This window comes from Molossus molossus, unplaced genomic scaffold (assembly GCF_014108415.1).
Source record: "Molossus molossus isolate mMolMol1 unplaced genomic scaffold, mMolMol1.p scaffold_m16_p_17, whole genome shotgun sequence".
Taxonomy (NCBI): domain Eukaryota; kingdom Metazoa; phylum Chordata; class Mammalia; order Chiroptera; family Molossidae; genus Molossus; species Molossus molossus.
Window position 1 is genome coordinate 19454471 of NW_023425352.1, and position 23378 is coordinate 19477848.

A 23378-nucleotide genomic window follows, 5' to 3' on the forward strand; every position below is an offset into this window, starting at 1 on the left:
CAGAACTAGAATAAATATTCCCCCAAATGTATATGGTGCCACAAAAGACCCTGAATAGCCACAGCAATCTTGAGAAAGAACAAAGTTGGAGGAATCATGCTATCTGATATCAAACTATACTCAAGGCCATAGTAATCAAAACAGCATGGTACTGGCATTAAAATAGACATATACATCAATGGAACAGAATAGAGAGCCCAGAAATAAACCCACATCTTTATAGCCAATTAATATTTGCCAAGGAGGCAAGAACACACAATGGGATAAAGATGGTCTATTCAATAAATGGTGTTGGGAAAAATGGGCAAATATGTCAAAAAAAATTTAATTAGCTCACCTTCTTACACCACCCACAAGAATAAACTCAAAATGGATTAAAGCCTTAAATGTAAAGATTCATTCATATATGATATTTTCAATAAACACAGTATTGAAAATACATTTTCTCTTCCTTATAATTTTCTTAATAACATTTACTTTTCTCTTACTTATTTTTTTTTTTTGTAAGAATGTAGTATATAACACCTATAACATACAAAATATGTGTTGATCAACTGTTTATATTATCAGTAATGCTTCTGGTCAACATTATGCTATTTGTAGTTAAGATTTTGGGGAGTCAAAAGTTATACATGGATTTTCAACTGCACAGTGGATCAGCACTTGTAACATCTATGTTGTTCAAAGGTCAACACTAATTACTATCACAGGTAACATTCATCATGTGCCAAGCTGGGTACTAAGTAGCATTTTGCACACTTTGCAGAAAAATGTTAACACAGACCTGAAATTGCCCTCTTTTCAAAGATCTGTGCATAAGATTGACCCTTGAGTAGCATCTGGGAACTTAGTCCCGGGAGTACTTGCAGTCAACAGTTAACTGATAAGAAAGTTTCACTCTGTCTAGACTATTTTGCCAACAATATGTTTTATTCTGAACACCTACTTTCCTCTGGGAGTCTAGACTTTTGGTAAATACTAGGCAAAGGATGCGTACTTGACCAGAGCCCAGTAAAAATCACGGACACTGAGTCCCCAATGAGCTTCTCTGCAGCTATCCCGTCACACACATTGCAACAACTCATTGAAAGAGGATTTGAGCATGTCCTAGGTGACTTTATGGGAAGCGGGCTCTTGGAAGCGAGTGCCTTGTTTCCTCCAGAGTTTGCCTGATGAGACTTCTCCCTTTGATGATCTTGTTGTCTCCTTTTAGTGTAATAAATCGCAGTCATGAATATGACTACATGCTGAGTCCTGTGAATCCTTCTAAGGAATCGGCAAATCAATAAACACATACAGTACTGAAAATGTCTTCTGGGGGTGATCTTTGGGATCCCAGTTTGATTATTAAGGCCTCCCTATAATCTAAGTATTGAAGATGAGGAATCAGTGGTTTGTAGAGACTAAGAAAGTTGACATTAAACATTTAAGTCTATATTAGACATTTAACAAAGGGATATGATAAAAATTCAAATGTAGCTCTCTCTTGCTCTGAAGCCTGGGCTCATGAACACCCTGCACTCCACCCACCTGGAGCAGTGCTTCTGGCAATTAATTATTGTAGTTTGTGTGGTGTGGTTATCACCACTTGGGCCATTGATGGCCCATTTCTAGCAGAACGCCCCCCACCCCAATGTAAACTCGGCAAGGGCAAGACCATATCTGTATTTCTGCTTCCCAAGTTCTTAGCAGAGTGCCTTCCATATATTAAGAACTCAATAAATATGTGTTGAATAAAGCAGTGAATGATTGGGTGTTTCATTTGTGTTTTCTATTTACTGCTACAAGAGCCTTGTAAAGCAAGGTACCAGTTAGAATTAAACCATTTTAAAATTGGAGTTCAGCCCTGGCCTGACAGCTCAGTTAGTTAGAGCATTGTTTCAATATGCAAAGGTTGCAGGTTCAATCTCTGGTCAGAGCATATATAAAAAGCAATGAATGCATAAATAAGCAGAACAACAAATCAATGCTTCTCTCTCCTCTCTCTCTCTCTCTCTCTCTCTCTCTCTCTCTCTGTCATCAATAAATAAAAAATTTTTAATGTTGGAGTTCAGAAGACTGAGAAATGAAATAATGTATCTCATGGCCATGTAGCCTGGCACCTTCAGGACTATAACTGAGCTATAACCCAGGTCTCCTCCCTTGCACTTCCCCTATTACTCTTCATCCCTGTTCTACTACCATGATTAGAATGTTCAGAGAAGAGTTCGCTTGCTGTTTTCCAGGGACCTCTTAAGTGTGGACTGTTTATACAGTGGAGTTTATATCATCACTGACCTGTTAATAAGAAAGGTGCTCCTGGTATTCATTTTGAGTCTTTCAGAACATGTCATTTTCACCACATGTAGCATATCAGCCCCAAAACACCATGGGGAGTATAAGAACCATAGAAGTCCTTAGATACATGAGTAGCACTGATAGAGATTTATGAATCCAATACCAGCCCGATAACTTTTCCTCGACCCAACATTCTAAAATCACAATATTTAAGCTTCAGTTTATATGAGTCAAGGCCCAGGACAGCGAATACATAAAATGCATTCAGTACTAACAAAATATTCAGAACTTCAGCATTGTGTTGGTGTGCGAAATACATTCTAGGACAGCAAAATAATTTTGGAGAGTTCTTAGAATTGCTTGCATTAGAAATTTACTTGCAGTGCCCTTAGATGTAAGAATTAAGGTCTTCTGTGTATTCAGTTCCACATGTAAAAATCGACACACATGTTTTTTCAATCATTTTTTGGCTCTTCCAATGGAGATAACAACGGGAAGGGGCTTTCATCTCGAAATGTCTCCATGTGCACCTTTACATCAGAACCAAGTGGAGCTGAAAGGAGGGGCCAGTGGGTAATATGTTATCCAAACTTTCGAAATAATCAATCTATTTCAGTATTGGGGAACTCCGAGACACAGATGAGCACGGCTCCGTCTTTTGACCTGGGCCATCGTTTAGGGTAGCAGTCACACCAAATCCCAGCTTAGCTCTGAATCTCAGAAGATTGGACACAGGGAGCTGTCAACGGGGAGGGAAGTAAGAGGGGATGGCTCGTGCTACTTACAAACCACGTGCAGGAAGAGAACAGCTGTGTCTGAACCCAGGTTGTTCTCCGCGTAGGCTGTCACCTGGAAGATCCCCGCACTCTTGTACACGTGCTTGATGCCATCCTCAATGGGGCTGAAGTTAGCGTAGGACACTGCGATCCCATCCCCAAAGTCAAGCTGGATGTTTGTTCTCTGGAGGTCACCCTGCAAGAGGGAACAGCAGTCGGCGTGGCCCAATCACGTGGCCCAGCCTGACTCCTATCTGATGCTTCACCTTGTGTCTCCATTGTCACCCTCCGAAAACCTCGTCTCTCCCAGGGGGCTGAAACGCCATAGGCTAGATAAACACACTCTTATCTGATACCCACTGATATCCACTGGGCACTATGGGCAGGCACTGTGGACCTGTTGTCTCTGCATGCCCAAGCCCGGGTAGCCTGGGTTAGTGTGACGCTGGAAATAATGGATAAGGTAGAGACTCTATACAACTCTGACGTGGCAGAGCCAAGGGTGTCCCTGGCTCCCTCATACATGGTTAATTATTCTCCTGTGGCATAATAATAACAATGGCAATAATAGTAACAGCTCACATTTCTAGTTTCTTTTCAGTTCCAAGCATTTAATGTCCTTACAACTCTATAATGCAGAAAGTATTGCTGTCACCACTTTACAACCAGGGAAAAAATAAAGTAATTAAACCAAAGTCTTGAAGCTAGTAGTGAGAGAGCCAAGTTTTGAACCCAGACAGTCTGGTATCAATGATAATGTCCTCAATCACCAAGCTATAATTATAATTGTTCTTGTGTTTTAGTATTTATGATTATGTTCCAAGCATTATGCTAATCATTTAACACATGTTATATAATACCACCTTCAAAATAACTCTATGAGGTAAGATGATTTATTCCCATTCTGTAGATAAACACTGCAAACCAGCCAAGATTACATCTGTGTTCTGTTGACCTTGGACGCCCCTAAACCTACCTAAATCCCCTCTTCCCTAAAGCATTTTCTGACCCTCTCAGCTCACAAATATTTCTGCCTCTTAAAAGGCCACGAGCCTTCTGGGTGCCATCTGGTAATGTGGTACCAATGGTTCAGGTGAGCACATCTTACCACCCCAAGCCAATGCTCACCTTATTAAGGGCCCATGCTAAGGCCCATCCTTCCTTGTGCCCCCTCCCACCCCATATTGGACCAACATTCTAGATACATGCAGTTGAAACTGACCACAAAATGAGAATAACAGATGAAAAAGAAGAATCCGATCTCTATTCATATACAAAGATGGCTGATGAGGTAAAAACAGAAATGCATCGTTTTGAAATTACGAGCCAACCCCTCTGCCCAGTGCATGTACATCCACCATACTTTTGCTTTCTGTCTCTTCCCCAACAGCAACTCAGATGTGAGCAAAATATTGGCAGGTGCTCCCTTGCCCCACATGCAATGTCAACGAAATGTGAGTTTATGAATATAAATTAAAGTGGAAATGGACTGGAAGCAACTCCAATGGATAAGATCGTGGCTCTTCACATACATTCAAGCAACGGTTTTCATAGCTGTGGTCCAAGAAACTCCCAAGTGAAAATGTGATAATGACCTCATCTGAATCCTAAAGTTGTATTAATTCAAGCACACAGCATGGATGGGGGCTGAAGAGTCGGACAGCCCAGGATAAGGAACCTTCACCATCCTGTCCAGTGTGGACCTGACCTGAACGGTCTCTAACGTGTTCGCCTCTGGGGGGAGGGTGCTCCTGACCTGCTTTGGTCACTTTCCAAGATCTCAAGAGCACAGAGCAACTTGCATCTAAATTTAGAGGCCTTGTAAACCAGGCTAGCCTTCTTGCCCCGCCATCTCCGCAAGGTGGTTTGAGAAGAGGTGAAACAGCTCATGGAGGGAGCATGAAGCATCAGGCAGAGCCATTTCCGTCCTGGGGTGAGTAAAGGCAGCCTGAGTTTCCTTCCCAGATGACAGAAGACACTAAAGAATGACCTAATGGAGCAGCTAGCGGATGGAAAAGCAACGGATACAACATTTTTCATAAAGATAAGCTGAAAGAATTTCAATAATACGCCCCTACCCTTATAGCCATACTGTGGAGTCCCTTTGAAAGTCTTGTGGGCTTTTTAATTGTGTGTGTGTGTGGGGGGGGGGGGGTGGAGGGTTAGAATAAAGCAAAAGAGGCTCCTGAAAGCAACAGATAAAACTGGAATTCCCTTCTAATGGCAAAGTTTACAGTACATGGTATTACGGTGACAAACATCCCTTCAACAAAGCAGAGGCCAAAGTGGAGCCTCAAGGAACACACCCAGATCTGCTCTGCGAGAGCCCAGTGGGCCAGACCGCAGCCTGAGCCGTGATGCTGGAGGAAGGGCAGGAGTCTCGAAACACCCCCTGGCCACTTTCCTCCCTGCCTTCCCCCAGGAGTCCCCGCTCTCAGCACTGACTTCTGTACAGAGGCCGAGAACAGGGTCTGGCTTTCCTCTTCCCTCTCGGAGAACAGGGAGCGGTCTGCTTGTGACCCTCCAGGCCGGCACCCACCTCCTCCATGAGGATGATGAAGGTCGCGTTGTGCCCCTGCTCGGCCACCAGGCGCCCGTCCGTCGTCACCACGTGGAGGCCGCGGGGGGCTTTTCCCGGGCACATCTGGGCCTTGGCGGAGTACTTCTCCCTCAGCCCGTCTGTGCAGTTGTTGGACACGATCCGCCGGTACCTGGGGAGTGTGGATCGTCGTCAGTGGTGTGGTTGGTGTGGTTTGCGTTGTGTGCTGTGTGTGAGCAAGAGAGCAGACGGACACTTGGCACAGCTGCTCCTACAAACGGAGTCTCAAAGAAGATGGCCATTTAGGAAGCCAAACAAATGCGGAGGAACCGCTATCCCTCCATCTCAGGAAGAGCAGCTCTTTAAACATCGCTATTGATCCTACCTGGTGAGCCACAGATCGGATCAGTGGCTAAAGCAGCCAAGAAAAATCAATGCCTGACTCCCACACAAGATGGAAGGAGGCAGACCCCCTGGAGGAAGGGAGCAAGAGGAGCAGGTGCTTCTCTCTGGGAGGGGGAGGCTTATTTCTGGTTCCCGAGGCTAATCCCAGTTTCCCCCGAACCAGAACGCAGCCAGAACGTGAGACTTCTAACTGGTATTAATCAGGAAGCTTCTTCCTGTTTTCCCCACCCCCAGTACATCAATCCACAGCTTACTACCTAACAGGCCTTACTGTGGAGCCATGGGGATATTTTACGGAATATTTTCTCTCGTTCTTAATATTTCATTTCTTACTCACCACAAATACCAGATTAGAAGCACACATTTAAAAATCTTGTTCAACCCAGGTAAAATTATTTCAGAGAAGAAGTGAGCCTGGGAAAAACCTCCCACAAGGCACGGGGACCTTCTAGGACAGGACATGTCTGCACGGTGATAACCATGTCACTTGACCACTGGCCCCAGCACCTGAAGTCAAGCCAAGAGCTTGCCCTGCATGACAGACTTGTTTCCAGGCCATCGCTGTCTGTAAGTGTGCACAAAATGAACATTCTGGTAAAACCACAGAAAATAAATGCACCACCACTGTCATCATCATCATCATCACAACATGTCTTCTTTCCCCCTGTACATCAGGAGTAATTAACCAGCCCGTCCATGTTGCCTTCTGGTGGCTCTGAAATCAGGTGGAACCAAACTCTTTGTGTGCGATATTGGTTCTCCACTGCACTTGATATTTTTCCTGCTCCCCACCCCCACTCCAAATGCTGAACTACCAGCCATACTCTCCAGCTAGGGATCTCATAAAGATGCTAGGCAAATGTTTTATGTAGTTATTGTCTCAGAGAGAATTACAGTATATCCTCCTGTAATTGCATGTTATTTTAAATTGCCAGCTCTGCTCATAACGGGTCAAGGGCTGTGCTGTTGAACACATTGCCATCTCCACCCATGGCTACTGAGCACTTAAAATGTGGTTAGTGTCACATGTTAAAATGATATGCAACGGCATATTGGGTTAAGGGAAATACATTGTTGAAATTAATTTCACTTTTCTTTACTTTTTCAATGTGGCTACTAGAAAATTTTAAGTTACATGTGGCCTACATGGTAGTTCTTCTGAACAGTTCTGGTCTCTGTAATCAAACTTTTGTGATCAATTTACACTTTCTTGCTAACCTTTAGTCATTCGCAAGATACTTAGTTTTTACTTATGATAGATATTTTGGTGGGTTCCATATACTAGCGCACACGGGATGTCATCCACTCTCCCTCTTCAGCCTCAACTGCCCAGCTGATTGGTGACGTACAATATAAACCAACATTTAAGCAACCTATATGTATGTGTAGACATTTGTAGTTAATGCTGTGACTATAATGAATAGTCTTTCACCCTGGCTGGATGGCTCAGTCGGTTGGAACATTGTCCCATACACCAAAAGGTTGTGGGTTCAATTCCCAGTCAGGACACATACCTAGGTTGCAGATTTGAACCCTGGTCAGGGCACATATGGGGGGCAACTGATTGATGTTTCTCTCTCATGTCAATGTTTCTCTGTCTCTCTCTCTGACTCTCCCTTCCCCTCTCTCTAAAAATCAATAAACAGATCCTCGGGTGAGGATTAACAAGTATTTAAAAAATAATTTAAAAAATGGTTTTAATTTTATATGAAATGAATAGTCTTTCATCCTGATATATTTGGTTGGCTCTTTAGGGTTTCAGTATATTTAAGTTGCTTAAATTGGGTCCAAGTACACATGGCGCATGATCATATGAGATGTTCTAATGCAACTGTCTTTCAATTATGTTCAAGGTCTGCTTTGGCTGAGAATTTGGTAACCCAGCCGACCACTTGTGCCATGATATTCCTCATCCTCAAACATCAGAGCACTTTGGTTTCTGACACCACATTTCTTTAAGCCCATACTGCTGGATCTGTATTTTGAATGGCTTAAATCCTCAAAGCAGACACCTGCTATAAATGACATCAAAAGTGCTTAAACTCCAGCTCAGACCCCGCGAAGAGCCCCCTAAGAACTAAATACTTGGCTTAAATAATGCATGTTTTTCGGAGTAGCTCAGTCCACATAACACATCTCTTTACCCTACCCCCACCCCGCACCCCACTTCTGTTGGGCAAATGGTACCTACCACTATTTCACAAGCAGGTTAGGTGAAGCATGGAGATGGTGAGTAACTGGTGAGAGATGGCAGAGCCCGTGAACGAGGTGAGCCTGGAGCCCAGGGCGCCTTTGTCCCTGGCTACGGACAGGGTAGTGCTGGGACTAGCGATGTCGAACTGGCACGAGAGCTTTTTGAAACAAAGCACCTCAAACCCACCTAGATCTCCCAAATCAGAAGCTTCATTTTAACAAGATCCCCAAGTGATTCCTATCCCATTAAACTGTGTCCAGTGCAGTCTTAGGCCAGTCTCTTTCCAAACCTGTCCTCGGCCATGGAGGTGACCAAGGAACGGGGAAGACGACCAATCTTCAAGGAGAGTTTTTTCAAGCATCTGAGTGAGGAGCTAGTAAGGGAACCATGAGAGAATCGCACAAATGGTGTGACAACTCCAGAAAGCGCACCCCGACCTTCTCCTTCTAGGGGTTCCCAGAACTTCTGCGTTTCATTTTAAGTTTCCAGCACCGGTCCACGCGAGCTTCGGTTCACCCATCATTAGAGAGCATTGTAGCATCCGCACACCATTTGTATTGCGTTCGTTCCCTCGGGCCCCCGAAATAAGGTGGGGCATCTCTTTCCAGAGAGGAAGCCTAACCAAAGCAATAGCTCTGGTCCAAATGGCAAAAGGGATTGAAACCGGGTCATCAGAAGTCTCTTCTCATGCTCCCCAGAAGCTCCTCTCAGCTAAAGCACTCCTCGGCTGTCCTCAGAAACCACCTACACAGACTCCATCTGCATTCCATCCTGCGTCAGTAGTGACGGTCCCTGTAACTCCACTCAGAGCAACACAGAACAGTGAGTGGAGCTCCGTCGATGTCTTACTCACCCCGTGCTGTTAAGGTAGCTTTGGCCGAGGCTGCAGTCCTTCGACGGGGATGCTGGGTTGTACCAGAAAGCGGGGACACACTGGCTCTGTCCGTGTCTCTCGTAGCCATAGTCACTGTCCACAAAATGAATATTGCATAGTGGTGTAAACATTAAAATGCCCAGACACACACCAACAGAAACACGTCCCCTACAGCCACCCAAAAAGCTGTAACACGCTCTTTGCAATATTCCCAGTGAGGGCAAATAGTCATACTTGGAGAATCAATATTTAGATTTAGAAATAATCCCAAGCCATACCAGTCATATGGAATCCAGTGTAGAAAAAAAAATTGTGGGGCCCTGGCCAGTTTGGCTTCGTGGTTAGGATGTCGGCCCACAGACCCATGAGTCACGGGTTCGATGCCTGTCAAAGGCACATTCCTTGGTTGTGGTTCGTCCCCGGCCCTGGTTGGGGCCATGTAGGAGGTGGCCACTTGATGTGTCCCTTTCACGTCAATGTTTCTCTCTCTCTCTCTCTCTCCCTCCCACTCTATCTGAACAAAAGTGGAAGAATGTCCTTGGGTGAGGATAAAAAAAAAATAGTGGGTTATCTAATGGGGATTCCAGGTTCAAAAGTATGATTATACATAAAGTGGCAGGAACACTGGCTTGAGGTGGGTATAAAGGATGCTATAAGCTTAAAAGCGTATTTTGGATCACAGCGGAATTACTGAAATAATTAGATGACGACCAAGAAAATGTACTTAACAGTCAACATTCATTTCTATGTTAAGATTTCCCAATCTTGCAAAATTAATTTCATAGATTTTATTTTTTCTGCCAATTCTCTCTCAAACATAGATACATGTGAATTCACACTGAGTCATTCAAAATGTTCCACAGATCCCTTCTTGTCCCAAATAACAAAAACAAAACAAACAAAAGCCCCTAAACGGTAGTTCTTCTCCACGTTTTTATAACAGCCTACCCGTAACAAAACTAAGAAGAAATGTCAGGTAGGGTTCCCCTCTCCTTACCTCCCCAGTGAAAACGAGGAAGTAGTGGAGAAGAGGCCCCATCTGAAATCTCAATGCTATTTCCTTCCTTCTTAGAGTTTCATAGGCTCCCAGATAAGTAATTGTCGGGATAGAAAAAAAGCAATAATGTATTATTGCTCTAGTAACTAACCAGGGGTCACTGAGGGTGGCTTCATTTGGCAGGAAAATTCATCCTTCTAAGTTAAGCTTTGAGGGTTTTCTGAAACCCACAGATTGATCAGAACAACCTGGACATTTGACTATTGATCACTGAATGTTAATAGAACATAAAACAGCAAGGGAAACCATTCTCGCCGGACCTGCCCCTCCTTCCTTTTTCTGCTCCCATGTTCTTTGATCTAAGATTTAATTAAAGTCCAGGGAAATTAGAGGCCAATCGTCTATAAGTGTAACTAGGATAGGAATGAAAGGGAGATAGGAATGAGTTTAATTCCACATTTCTTTATCAGTTATGTGTCCTGTCCTGTGAAAGAACTCCAACAACCCCTATCCTTCCAGGGTTCCATTCTTTTGCACATAGGGATATAAAATGCTTCAAATGCAATGGAAGAATAGGATAATACAGCATAAAGCAGTACACAGTATAATATGGTCTCGAGCAGTACAGTTAAGAAGGACCAGCTAACGAATGAGATTATATAAATGATCTCCCCAGTCTGACCCACCCGGCCTTCCTACCACCTTCCTCCACACCAGACCCACCGGGACACTCAGGCCAACTTTTCAACCCTCTCTGTCTGTCTGTGTTGTGCCAGGGGCCTGAAGCACTCTACCCTTTTATGTGTTTGGCAGTTCAGATGAGACCATCAATGATATCCAGACAAACTTTCTGTGGTCATAGCATGTTGGAAACATTGAGGCTATAAAAGAGCAGAATCCTCCATTGGTTTTGTTTGCCAGTATGAGTCCAGAATGGAACCCAGAACATTGAAGGTATTGAATAAATATTCACTGGCGAATGGATAATTCAATTACATTTAAAAACCATCCCATTGAATGACACCCTTGCATTTGGTCGGTGTCTGGCAGGAGACTGTGAGCCCACAGTGGACTCCCCAGTGTGGACCACAGACAGCATCCCCAGTGATGCATGCGGAGTGAGCGTGAGCTAGTCATTCCAGATCACTACGTGGGAAGGCCGAACTCAAGACCAGCTTTGGTTTGACTGTGTTTCAGTGAAACTGAAAGAAAAGGAGAAAGGGACACACCTGTCAAGAACACCCATGGTCATGCCTCCTGATCAAGGATTGCAGGTCCCCCAGCCTGAGAGTTGATAGGGACGCAGTGTTGCACCAGCTTGCAACCATCCCTGAGAGCCAGCTTAAAATTTCAGGAATCTTGCAACTAGTTAATAGCTCGTTAACAGAGTCATTATTAAAAATTAAATCATATAGCATTTCAATTAAATGCATTATATTTAAAAGGTAATAAATATTAAAAACACATAAGTTCCTCATTATTTTACTGCATTTTATTACTATTATATAATATATAGCATATCAAATGTTATTAAATATTATTATATTATCTACGCTGTTGCAGTTGTTTACATCTAAGTATCTGTACACTAGAAATACCATACATTGCTGCACATCTCTTCCCAAGTCTGCGTTCACTGACGGCACATTGGTATCTTGAAATCGGCCATGAGGGGAATTTACAACAGGCAGCAAATGCTACTAATCATTGGTTCAGGGCTTATATTTATTTATTTATTCCCAGAGAGCTGGTAGCTCAGTATTTACCAGCACACCACTGAATGTCTGATTTCTTAACATGATTTATCTGTAGAAACATTTAGATTGTGGTGGGTCTGCATCATTTCTGGAAAATCCCCCCATTGCTTCATGAGATGAATCCGTTCAGTGGCCTGCTAACCTTAAGAAAGCTAGTCAATTTGGAAGGAAGGGTGCTCTCCTCGGCAGAGAGAGAAATGTCTTCATGCTGTCTGCTGAAAGCAGCCATCGTTAGCGGTTCCGTTCAGCTCTGCAGCCGGTCAGCCACACAGTAATTAAAAAGAGGGCATCAGGCATGCTGCTTTGCCCCAAAGAGAAAAAGCACCTCATTAATATTTAATAACATTAATGGAAGCATCACTGGCTGCCCCCAAGCTGTGGATTTCTTCATTAACTTCTGATAAATGTATATTAAAATCTCCCATACAGCCCCACCTCCCTCTCAGCTCTGGAGTCCACATAATTTAGATAAACAAGCAGTTCCAGCTGCTGCTCCAGCTTCCTGGGGAAAGGTGTTTTTCTGTTGAACTGTGCGGTTTGGAGTGAATGCACAGAAAGTTTGATTGCCTCTGGGCAGTCTGCTGCACAGCTCTGCAAACACACCCTCACTTTCCTTGCAGAAATGTCACCTCTGTGTCTTTCTTTAAAGGGTTTAGAACTTCTAAAAGTTTAGAGAAAAACTTCTCCATTTCTAGCAACCTATATTGCAAATCTCATCCAAGGATCCAGGGAGAAGACTTAATCTAAAGAAGAAATGACAGCTTCAGAAACCAAACGGCCTCGGTATGTCAGAACAGCAAGGGACACCTGTGTTCCTTGGGTCCAATCCTCTCAGTCAGTAGACTAGAAAGGATGAGCAAAAAGAGGAGACATGACTTACTAAAGACTGTACGTAACTGACAGCGGCAGACGGAGTTGATACTTGATTATCTTGATCCCTGGTTCAGCGTTACTAAAATCCCAAGGGGCACCCATATAATCATCAGTAGGGAGCTCCTTGATCCCCAGGAATGACATTCTGAGATGCCTGCAGCCAGCCAAGAAGTCATCTGCTGGCCCCGTTGCAGGGCTGTGCTACTCTCTCCATGAACAGCCCCGTCCTGGCCTCACTACCCCCAGGTTACCCATTCTCCCATTTGGCCCTTGAAACTTCAAGACCAGTGTCCACAGGTGCTTCTGTCCTATTTTAGGAGACAACATAGCATGCTGGGTTTGGGATCAAACGGAGAGAGGCTTTCTAGTAGGCACAGAGTGAACAGCCAACAAAGAGAAGCAACCACAACAAAAACAATGGAATAATAACATCACCATCATTTAGCTAAGGCATAAGTCTAAATACAGCCACAAAGATAATTACATTCAGATCATTTCAGAAACTGTTTGAAAAAACCAACATCATGCCTCATATTTCTCCTAATCCAACCCTACGCTGCTCATCTGTCCTTATTCCTCTAGTCATCAGAACACTCTATATATCTGCTCTCCCTGAAGTGCTGCCTGTTTTCCTTGTACTTACTCAGCAGCAAGTCTACACAGCTCCATTACCATGGCCTGCAGGAAGCTTTTCATCATTACTCCAGTCCTCGGTGATCTCTTTGCTCGGACCTTTTTAATTTATTTTTTATTTATTTTTTAATTTTATTTTTGTTACAGATGTTTCTCCTTTTTGTTCGGACCTTTTCTAGCACCTACAGGTAGGACCAGTAAAGTCCCAGAGAACGTTCTACAATAATGGAAATACTTTATATCTATGGAAGCCAGTAGCCACATGTAACAACTGAGCACTTGAAATATGGCCAGTGTAAATGAAGAACTGAGTGTGTAATTTTACTTCATTGTAATGCAGATCATTACATGTGACTACTGGTACTCTATTGGACAACACAGATCTGGGTCATCAAATTCAGCATCGAACTATACACTTTATTATTTGCTGTTATGCCTTCTTTGAGTTCAATAACTCTGGTTTGTACATTTTTTAATTTTCCATAATGCTAGTCTACAGGGGAAAATAATGCTTGATTGTGCTCTATATGCAGAATCCTAAAGGTTGAATGGGTTTCAGACATGTCTGAATTGATATGCTGTGGCACCTCAAATCTCTTCTGCTCTATCTCCTATGTTACCACTTGATAAACTAGCTCTGTGGATCTGGAACCTACTGAACAGGGTAGACACCGAGACATACTAAGACCTCGGCCTCTGGAATCATAACATTCTTATTTTGAGTGAGTTACTTCACCTCTCTGGCTTTCTATTTCTTCATCTATAAAATGCCTATAATAACAGACTTTTGTTTCAGCAGTTGGCTGAGATTAACATAACCCACCTAAAGAACTTGGCACATAGTAGGTGCTCAGCAAGAGTTATTGCTGAGTAAACGGTTGAGTGAGTAAGAAAAGTGACCTTCTAGGTGGAACCTCTGGTCCAACCTGGTTTCTCACTGAACAAGAGTATTTGGGCCTCTCAGAGGGCAACTCATTTCTAGGAGTTCGGATAGGACTTCAGAGTGGGCCCTTTATGTTACTTTTCTGACCACATGCTGGTCTCTGACAAATTTACTTCCCAGGATTTGTTCCTGGCTCCTCACCAGTGCCACGGCAAAGGTTGCTGCTGCAAAGTGCTCTCTAGGGTAAACACGAGGCTGGGGATTTACAAGGCTATTAACTAGAAACATTATTATTCATGCAAAATTCATACATGAATAAAACCTGCTCTGGATGGAGGTTGAAAGTTAATGGTAGTCCACAAATAAACACGTCTGAGAATCTATAAACCCTTCTCTCCTGGAGCAGAGGAGGGATACAGCTGGATTATACCCTGCCTTTGTGCATTTGGGCTGCACTTGTTAACTTTTCCACCAAAACCAAGATATTTGATCACTGCCCAGTCTCTACCTGCAGACCCCACCTGATTAAACTAGGTTACACCCCCGCTCCCTACTGTCTGAGACCTAAAAGTTGCCTGGACTACTTGAATGGCTATAACCTGCTTTGGCTCAGGGACACAACTAGGCGGAATGTGCAAGAGTTTGCTGATACACAGAGCTGGGAGTTTCAATTCCTTAGCTAAAAACACTTCCTTGTAGGAAGGACCATTGAGAAGGAGAAAATGGCTATGAAACTGTTGCTATATACTGCTTTCCAGTATGAATATTAAAGACAAACAGACAAACTATGTTTTTAACTGATAGCTATGCTTATTGAAGTTCACTTATAAACAAAAAAAATTATATTATTATTTTTTAAATTATTTTTATTAATTTGTTTTTGTTACAGATGTTTCTCCCCCTTCCCTGACTGACACCCTCCTTCCCATCCCCTCCACACTTTCCCCAGCTTTGTTGTCCATGTGCATTGGTTATGCATACATGCATATAAGTACCATGGTTTATTTCTCCCCCTACAACATCCCCTCTTCTGGGGTTTGTCAGTCTGTACCCTACCTCTATGTCTCTGTGTCAATTTTGTTCATCAGTTTGTTCAGTTCATTATATTCCACAAATAAGTGAGATCATGTGATATTTGTCTTTCTCTGCTTGGCTTGTTTCACTTAGCATAATACTCTTCAGGTCCCTCCATGTCATCGCAAATGATAAGAGATCTTTCTTTCTTACCGCTGCATAGTACTCTATTGTGTACATGTACCACAGCTTTTTTATCCACTCATCTACTGATGGACACTTGCGTTGTTTTCAGGTCTTAGCTATTGTAAATGGTGCTGCTATGAATATAGGGGTACATATATTCTTTCTGATTGGTGTTTCAGGTTTCTGCATCAGATAAGGGATTAATTTCCAAAATATATAGAGTACTCATACAACTCAACAAAAGGAAGACAAAGAACCCAATTAAAAAATGGACAGAGGACCTAAATAGACACCTCTCCAAACAGGACATACAAATGGTCAAGAGATATATGAAAAAATGCTCAATGTTACTAATCATCAGAGAGATGCTAATTAAAACAACTAAGAGGTATCACTTCACACCTGTCAGATGGCCACCATCAACAAATCATCAAACAACAAGTGTTGGTGAGGGTGTGGAGAAAAGGGGACTCTAGTACACTGCTGGTGGGAATGCAGACTGGTGCAGCCACTATGGAAAACACTATGGTGTTACCTCAAAAAGTTAAAAATTGAACTGCCATTTGACCCATTGATCCCACTTCTAGGAATATACCCTTAGAAGCCTGAAACACCAAAAAGACAATTTTAAACACTCAGTCCCGTTGTCCACAAAAATCACTATAAAAAATGCCCAGCAATTTCAGAAATGAAATCATCTATTCCATACTCAAAAGCAGTACAAAAATGCCCTGGCTGGTGTGGCTCAGTTGGTTGGGCATCATCAGTGCACTGAAAGGTCATCAGTTTGATTCCTGGTCAGGCAGGGCACATGCCCAGGTTTCGAGCCCGATTCTTGGTAAGGGGCGTGCATGCAGGAGATAGCTAATCAACGTTTCCCTCTCACAATGGTATGTCTCTCTCTCTTTCCCTCTCCCTTCCTCTTTCTCTAAAAAAAGTCAATAAAAAGTAATTTTTAAAAAGTAGTCCAAAAAACGTTTAGGCCATGTGATTATTTTGTTGTTTTCCTCAGAGAATGACCAGTAACCTGGCCTCTACCCCTGTGTGTCTATTTCTCAGACTCAAGGAGATCATCTATTTATTTTTTATATGAGACTATAGAAAGACAAACATGCAATACCTTAATATTCCCCCATCCCCAAATTCTATAAAATCTTCTTAAATACCATACACCTATTACAATTGTAATACCAATGATCAAATCTACTTTGTTCATAAGTGTTTTAGAGTTAATGAAACATTCTATGGTAAACCTCATCAACAGCAGTTAACCTAGGCCATTTGAAGATGAGTTTTAACTTTAGTGTAACTAACCTTGGGCATCTTATTTATTCTGAAACATGAAGTAAATCTAAAATAATAAAGACTTGCGAGCTTCATTGAGAAAGGGCATGGTGTAGAGGAGAGAGCAGGGGGTTTCTCTAGCCTTGTATATGAACCCAGCTCTTTCTCTCCAATTATGTGACCATGGTCAAGTACCTTACATTCCAAGTGCTCATTCTCTTCTCATTAAAATGTCATAGTAATGATGCTGACATTACAGGGTGTTGGGTTCAGGTGATCCCTCTACCAATGCAAGTGCAAAAACCACAGAACACTTTGCCCCCTGCTGCTTTATTCATAGATGCATTCTGAGAGCAATCCAAAGAAGGGTTCAGAAATATTTTAAGCAATGCCGCCAATACTGGAATAAATGGATAACACCCAAAGGTACAACTTTGAAGATCATACTTATTTGAATGTATTAGCTCCGGTTTACTTGCTAAAAATACCATGGGGACTGCTTAACCCTGGGGTACAACATTAGCAGCAGCCGCAGCAGCCGCAGCAGCAGCTACCACATGGATACCTACATCACTAGGATTAATGCCTTATTCACATTGATGATGTAGACTAATTCATTTATTCCTCTCTGGGACCCAGTGAGATCCATGTTATATATTTGTATTTTAGAGCTGAGGAGGTGAAATCAAAGAGATTAAGAAATTTTTTTCCCAAGGTCAAAAACTACAAATATCAGAGTTGTAATTTTTTTTTTCAGAATAGTAAATGTTAATGGAATTGCTGAAGGAAAAATATTTATGCTACAATTCTTATTCTTTCTTAATTGTAAGTTTTCTCAACAGTTAATGAAGGGACTATCACAGCTCAGAGAAACAAAGGAGAAAATATTGCACGACCTACACAAAGACAGGCTGCATGGAGTCCATCTGCAGAAGACACAGAAGCCTGACACTCATGCTCTGAATATTTAGATTGACATCAAAATGTCATGCGCAATGATTCTGAGCGACCTACTGTGTACATTGCTATGACTGTTGTGCTGAGTTGTGATTAATAAATAATATTCTTCCCAAGTGTAAAAATATCTTTTGTTTACAAAGGGTCAAAATTACCACAAATAGAACCCTGCCATTTAATTTTTTTTTCATTTACTCATTTTTAAAAATTAATTTATTTTTGTTACAGATGTTTCTCCTTTTTTCCCCATTGACACCCTCCTCCCACTCCACCCCCACAGCATTGTTGTCTATGTCCATTGGTTATGCTTATTCAAAATTTAAATTCCATTTAGCACAACCCATCTGAATGATTCTCATTGAAGTGAAGCTTTCTTTATTTTTTTCCTTTTTATTGAATTTATTGGGGTAACATTAGTTAATAAAATTATATAGGTTTTAGGTGTACAAATCTAAATACATCATCTATTAGTATATTGTGTGTTCACCACCCCAAGTTAAGTCTCCTTCCATCACCATCTACCCCCACCCCCAAGGCATGAGCTCAGGGATGGAGAGCAGGTAGGACGCAGTCATCTGACTGGCTTACAGTTACGTTACAGTCCTAGTAGAATTGTAAAAACAAATATGGCTTCCAGCACAAGTCAAGGTTTAGAAACAGGTCAGACAAAATAGGATGAAATGGGGGTGAGGTTACTGGCTGGACAGGGGCAGCCATTCTGTGCCCATTTGGACTTGTTTCTGTTATTTAACACCAGAAAAGCTCCAATGCAATTGTCATTGTCTTGTCCCTTTCACGTGTATAGACTCACACCTGAGCCCTTAGCTGTGCCTGTAATCTATAATAGTTTATTGAAATATCTCAACTGAACTTCAGCTTTTGATTGTGATGTGAAGACATAATTCATCCATCTGGGATCTAAGTGATATGTGCCCGTTCGCAGATCTGGGATGGTTTTTGACTTTCCTGAAAGGAACAACATTCAGAAAGACGGTGAAGGTGCGACATGGAGGAAAATCTACAACTCCTGTACTCAGAGCTCTTACGTTCTAGTGGGGAAGACAGGCAATAATAAAGCCATCAAAAAACATGACCACGCCACATGGCAATTAATACTAAGAAGATAATAAACAGGCTGGTGTTCTAGAGAGTGCCCAGTTGTAGCTAAGATTAGATGGTCTCAAAAGGCATTTCTGAAGAGATAATATTTTTACTGAGACAGGAATGATTCGAAGATGCCAGCCATGTTAGAATTTGAAAGAAGTCCACACACATGCTATTTCCTTGGCTAGGAATAAGCCTGGATTAATGAAGTTACAGGGTATGGTAGCATGGCTGCAAAATGGTAAATGGGGGAAGAACAGTAAAACATTAATGCACAATGGTAATAAGCTAAATCACAATGAAGAAAGCCAAGGAAAAAATATTGAATTATATTTTAAGGGTGAGGGGAAGCCTTTGGAGTGTTCTCAGAACAGGAATGATAATATCTGATTTTGGTTTTTAAAATATAATTATGGGTGCTGTGAGGAGGACAGATTTTAGGGGGCAAGGGTGGAAACAGAGGAGGCATTAGTGGACTGTCGGGAGAATCGAGACAGCAGTAGGGCTGAAGGTAAATATTTGGAAAGGTGTGAGTCATTGGCGGATAGGTGAGATTTTACGTTGTTCTTTGCAGTTGCCAGTGGAGGGAGGGAAAACAGAAATGATGATGAGAGTTCAAACGGAAGAGCACAACTCGAGCAAACTAGTCTGGAGGTTACTGTGCAAGGCAGCAGCTCCCCGGGCGCTGTCAGTGCCCCGTCCAACCTCTCGGTACTTTCCAGTACAGCTGCAAACTGCAAATGAGAAGTCCCCTTGGACACGCTGTTCTGGTAGAACAGTGATCTTCCCTGAGAAAATGCCTCCTTCTGTCCCTCCTCCAGAGACGTAGACTTCCCATCTGGGCCAGGAACTGGGGTAGCTGTGCCCACGGGTCAGTAGTTCCTCCCCTAACCCGTCTTCATTCTCACCCCCCACACAAGTAAACGTCTGGTTGAAATTGCCATTGAGAGGCCAAGGGACTCACCACTCAAAGTCCCAGTCGGCACAGACACAGGGTTCTGAGACCACCGTCCCCGAGGAGTCTCGGCCCAGGGCACACTGAGCTCCTGGCTTGCGTTTCTTGAATATTTTTCTTTCTCCCATGACACAAGGTTCACCCTTAGAAAAGAATCCATAGTCAGAGAGGCAGAAACACAGAAAGAAGGTGAAGTAAACCAGCTTCTCAACAAGAAGCATTAGGCTTTTTATTCTCTTTTCATAACTCTGTAGCGATCTCATTCCCAGTAACCACGTGGGAGTCCAAGGATAAAAGGGCCGGACAAAAGGAACACTATGCGAGGCTGGCCTATCACTGCCCCTCCAGCCAACCTGGCCAGTGGTGCCCACTTCATCCCCTTTCCTCTCCATCTCCATAGGAAATGCAGAGTCCAGTCATCCTCACACACCACCAGGCAATTGCCCGAATGGGCTTCAGCAGAAATTCTAGTGGAAGGAATTCCACTTCTGGTATATTTTTCACATTATCTTCAGAGTAAAACTGAAGTGGACCTGAAGCTCCCTCTCTAGGCTAAGCAAAAAATCCCCAGTCTTTATTCCTTGTCAAGGGCAAAAAGATTAGAAGTTAGTGAAAATCACAAGGACCCAGTGGTTCTGAAGAACACAGAGGCCTGACCACGCTGTGCACCAACAATATCTGCTATTGGTGGAGCCTTCACCTCCGCCGCTGACCCTTTCTCAGTGGTCCTGTTCCCAGTGCTCTTGGGTCCTCACTGCAAGCTGGCCTGAGTGAGTGGGTGCTGTCACCCTTCCCGGGGGGAGGTACAATGACTGAACCATCGCAGGGTCAGTCTCTTAGCTGTCTGGGCTTATTTCTCCACGGGTAGGGCTAAAAACCCAGGTTATCACTGTCCCCCCACCGCCACCCCCAGACTTCTCAGTGACTTTATGAGTAGATTAGGATTCCAGGGTGCAAAATAGTCCCAAATACCATCTGATCCTACTGAACTTGGGTATGTGGGCTTCACCCCTTCCCCAAACTCCAACACTATCCTCAGAAGAGCTATCACCCTCCTTCTCCAAATAAGAAGGGACAGATATGAACAACAGGGCTTCCCGTAGCTCTTCCTCCTAGCAGCCAGCACCCACCCCCGCCTCCGTGTGGTGTACCTGATTGAGCAGGTGCCAGGTCTGATAGTCTTCCTTGGTGCACCGCCGGCTGAAGATAGATTTGTAGTCCACTTTCACCAGCTGCCATTCAGAACGGAGGCTGAAGTGGCCAAAAACTCTGTGTTTAGGGGAGGGACGGGAAAGACAAGCAGAGAAAGCACATGTTCAGTCACTAGTGCACAAAGATGGGGGGACAGAGGACTGAACTGCAGCCTGGACTTCACTGGTTCTTTCACAGTATGTCCTTCGAAGGCCACTGAGTAGAAAGTCCCCTGTATGCACAACACTAGCCAACTGTGTAGCATTCATAATGGGTTTAAAAACCAACCTTTCTTAAATTGAAAAAGTAATATATGTGCTTTACAGTAAAGATTGTGTGTGTGTGTGTGTGTATGTATATATATAAAGATTTAAAATATAAAAAGTATGGAGAAGGGAAAATTCGCCCAATTGTCCAAAATCCTGTACCCAGATAGAACTGTTGTTCATATTTTGACATACAGCCCTGTATGTCCTTAATTCCAAACAATGGTATTTTCTTCACTAATGTCCACTGACAAGAACTCAGATTCATCTTCTGTAAAAAAGATTGTATCTGTGTATGTTGGGGAGGGAGGTGTGTTGGCTAATCAAAAGTATGACCCTGCCACCCTGCCAGTGTAGCTCAGTGGTTGAGTGTCGACCCATGCACCAAGAGGTCACTGGTTCGATTTCCGGTCAGGGCACATGCCCAGATTGTGGGCCCGATCCCCAGTAGGGGGCATGCAGGAGGCAGCCAATCGATATTCTCTCTCATCACTGTTTCTATCTCTCTCCCCCCTCCCTTCCTCTCTCTCTAAAATCAATAAAGAAAAAATATGTTTTTAAAAAAAGTATGACCCTGCCAATTCCGAAATTTTGACTGAATGTTAAGGGTGTTTATTTGAAATTCCCAATGCTTAATTCATATGAATACTACCCTCTTCCCCCTTCCCTGAGAAGTCACAGGAGTCTCATAAAAGGAGCTCATATTTATGTACAGTAAAGCAGCACACGATGTGCATGACTTAGATAATCCATACTGACCTTTTTAAAGCCCAGCAGTTGATAGCCCTATAAATATGAATAATCAATCATTTCTAGAAAAATAGATTTATCACCCATACTCCACTCAGGTGGCATGTCTTGTAATTACAATGCAAGACATCTATCACAGTGATGTAAAGGGGAGCCCAGTATTCCGGGAACTTAAATCAACTGAAGTCTTTCAAGGAATTGGATGGCTTCCATTTCATCAAGACTTATTCATGCTCTCAGCCCTGGGTTTTTCTCTCCCCAAGTTCAGGTACTCTTATAGAGACACCAAGAGACTAACTCTCCTCAAGAGACGTTTCCTTCTGCTACCTGCAAGGTGAGGATGGTCTGGAAGGGGCGGGAGCTAAGATCATACGGGAATGAAATAGGGTTGCCGTGTAGACCACACAAGTTAAAATACACCTCAAGGAACGATGTTGAATGTTCTAGTGGTTCAACCTTAAATAAAACTTTTTAGAGCTTTGTCTAAAAGAAGGTTAAACAGACTTTGAGGGGAAGACTTTAGTAAAACTATGATCTTTGCGTGAGTCTTAGCTCAGCACTGGGCAGTGGAAACCATGGAGTTGAATATCCTGGATTGTGTGGCCCAGATTGTATGGAACAAAGTGTACTTGATTTAAATATCTTCCCTGGATCTTTCTGATCTCTTACCTTCTTGCTATATCCAGTGGTGTCTTAATCCAAAATATCCATGCTAGGTCTGAAGTAAGGTATTTCCACCTTACAGTTCTGATTCATTTCATGGAGAGATCATAAGTCAGTACATTTAAAATTTTAATAAAACAGTTCAAAATTTCTACTTGTTTGAAGAAGGAGAGTTATGTTGAAACCTCATCAGGAGGAAAACAACAACAGTGGGCAGAGACTTGGATGAATGTCCCTTCCCTCTCTATCAGCCTATCCAAATCCTGCCACATTCAAATGCCACCTCCCCTAGCATGTCATCCCTGATTGGAGTATTCTGAGTAGCAGGATATTAGTGATACTAAACCAAACATTCTGCCTACTCCAAATAGTTTACAGTTATTTCATGGATCATAAACTACATCATGTCATATTAATCCCATTCCTTTCTATGAAAAATTTACTAGGCAGAGAGGAGAGAGAAATACGAGGCACATGATTTACCTATCAGCAAGTCATCTGACATGGTCTGCCACAGCAGTCTTGAAAAAAAGATGAAAATATATGATCCCAGCACTAGTAAAATTATGTGGCTGAACAGTACCTAATTAAGGCATTAAAATCAACCACGAGGGAGGGTGTGAGTAGTCAGCTGCAAGGTTCTGCTGTCTGCTCTTTCTTGTTCATCATTTTTATTAATGACTTGAAGACATGGAAATAATGGTCATCATTGGAAATCACATTTTCTGATGACACAAAGCTGGAAGACACAGTTAATACACTTGATGGCAGAATCACCCAAAAAGTTCTTGACAGAAGGA

General features: G+C 42.8%; 1 protein-coding gene across 1 annotated transcript in view; it reads right to left on the minus strand.

Annotated features, from left to right (window-relative positions):
- SORCS3 (sortilin related VPS10 domain containing receptor 3) overlaps positions 1 to 23378 on the minus strand; it is a 549191-nt gene that overhangs the window by 29805 nt on the left and 496008 nt on the right. Inside the window, exons 15-19 of the mRNA XM_036265289.1 lie at positions 20860 to 20977; positions 19718 to 19851; positions 9045 to 9158; positions 5593 to 5764; positions 3063 to 3249 (exon numbers count right to left, since the gene is read on the minus strand). Coding sequence (XP_036121182.1) covers positions 3063 to 3249; positions 5593 to 5764; positions 9045 to 9158; positions 19718 to 19851; positions 20860 to 20977 — 725 coding nt within the window. The remainder of the gene's footprint in view (positions 1 to 3062; positions 3250 to 5592; positions 5765 to 9044; positions 9159 to 19717; positions 19852 to 20859; positions 20978 to 23378) is intronic.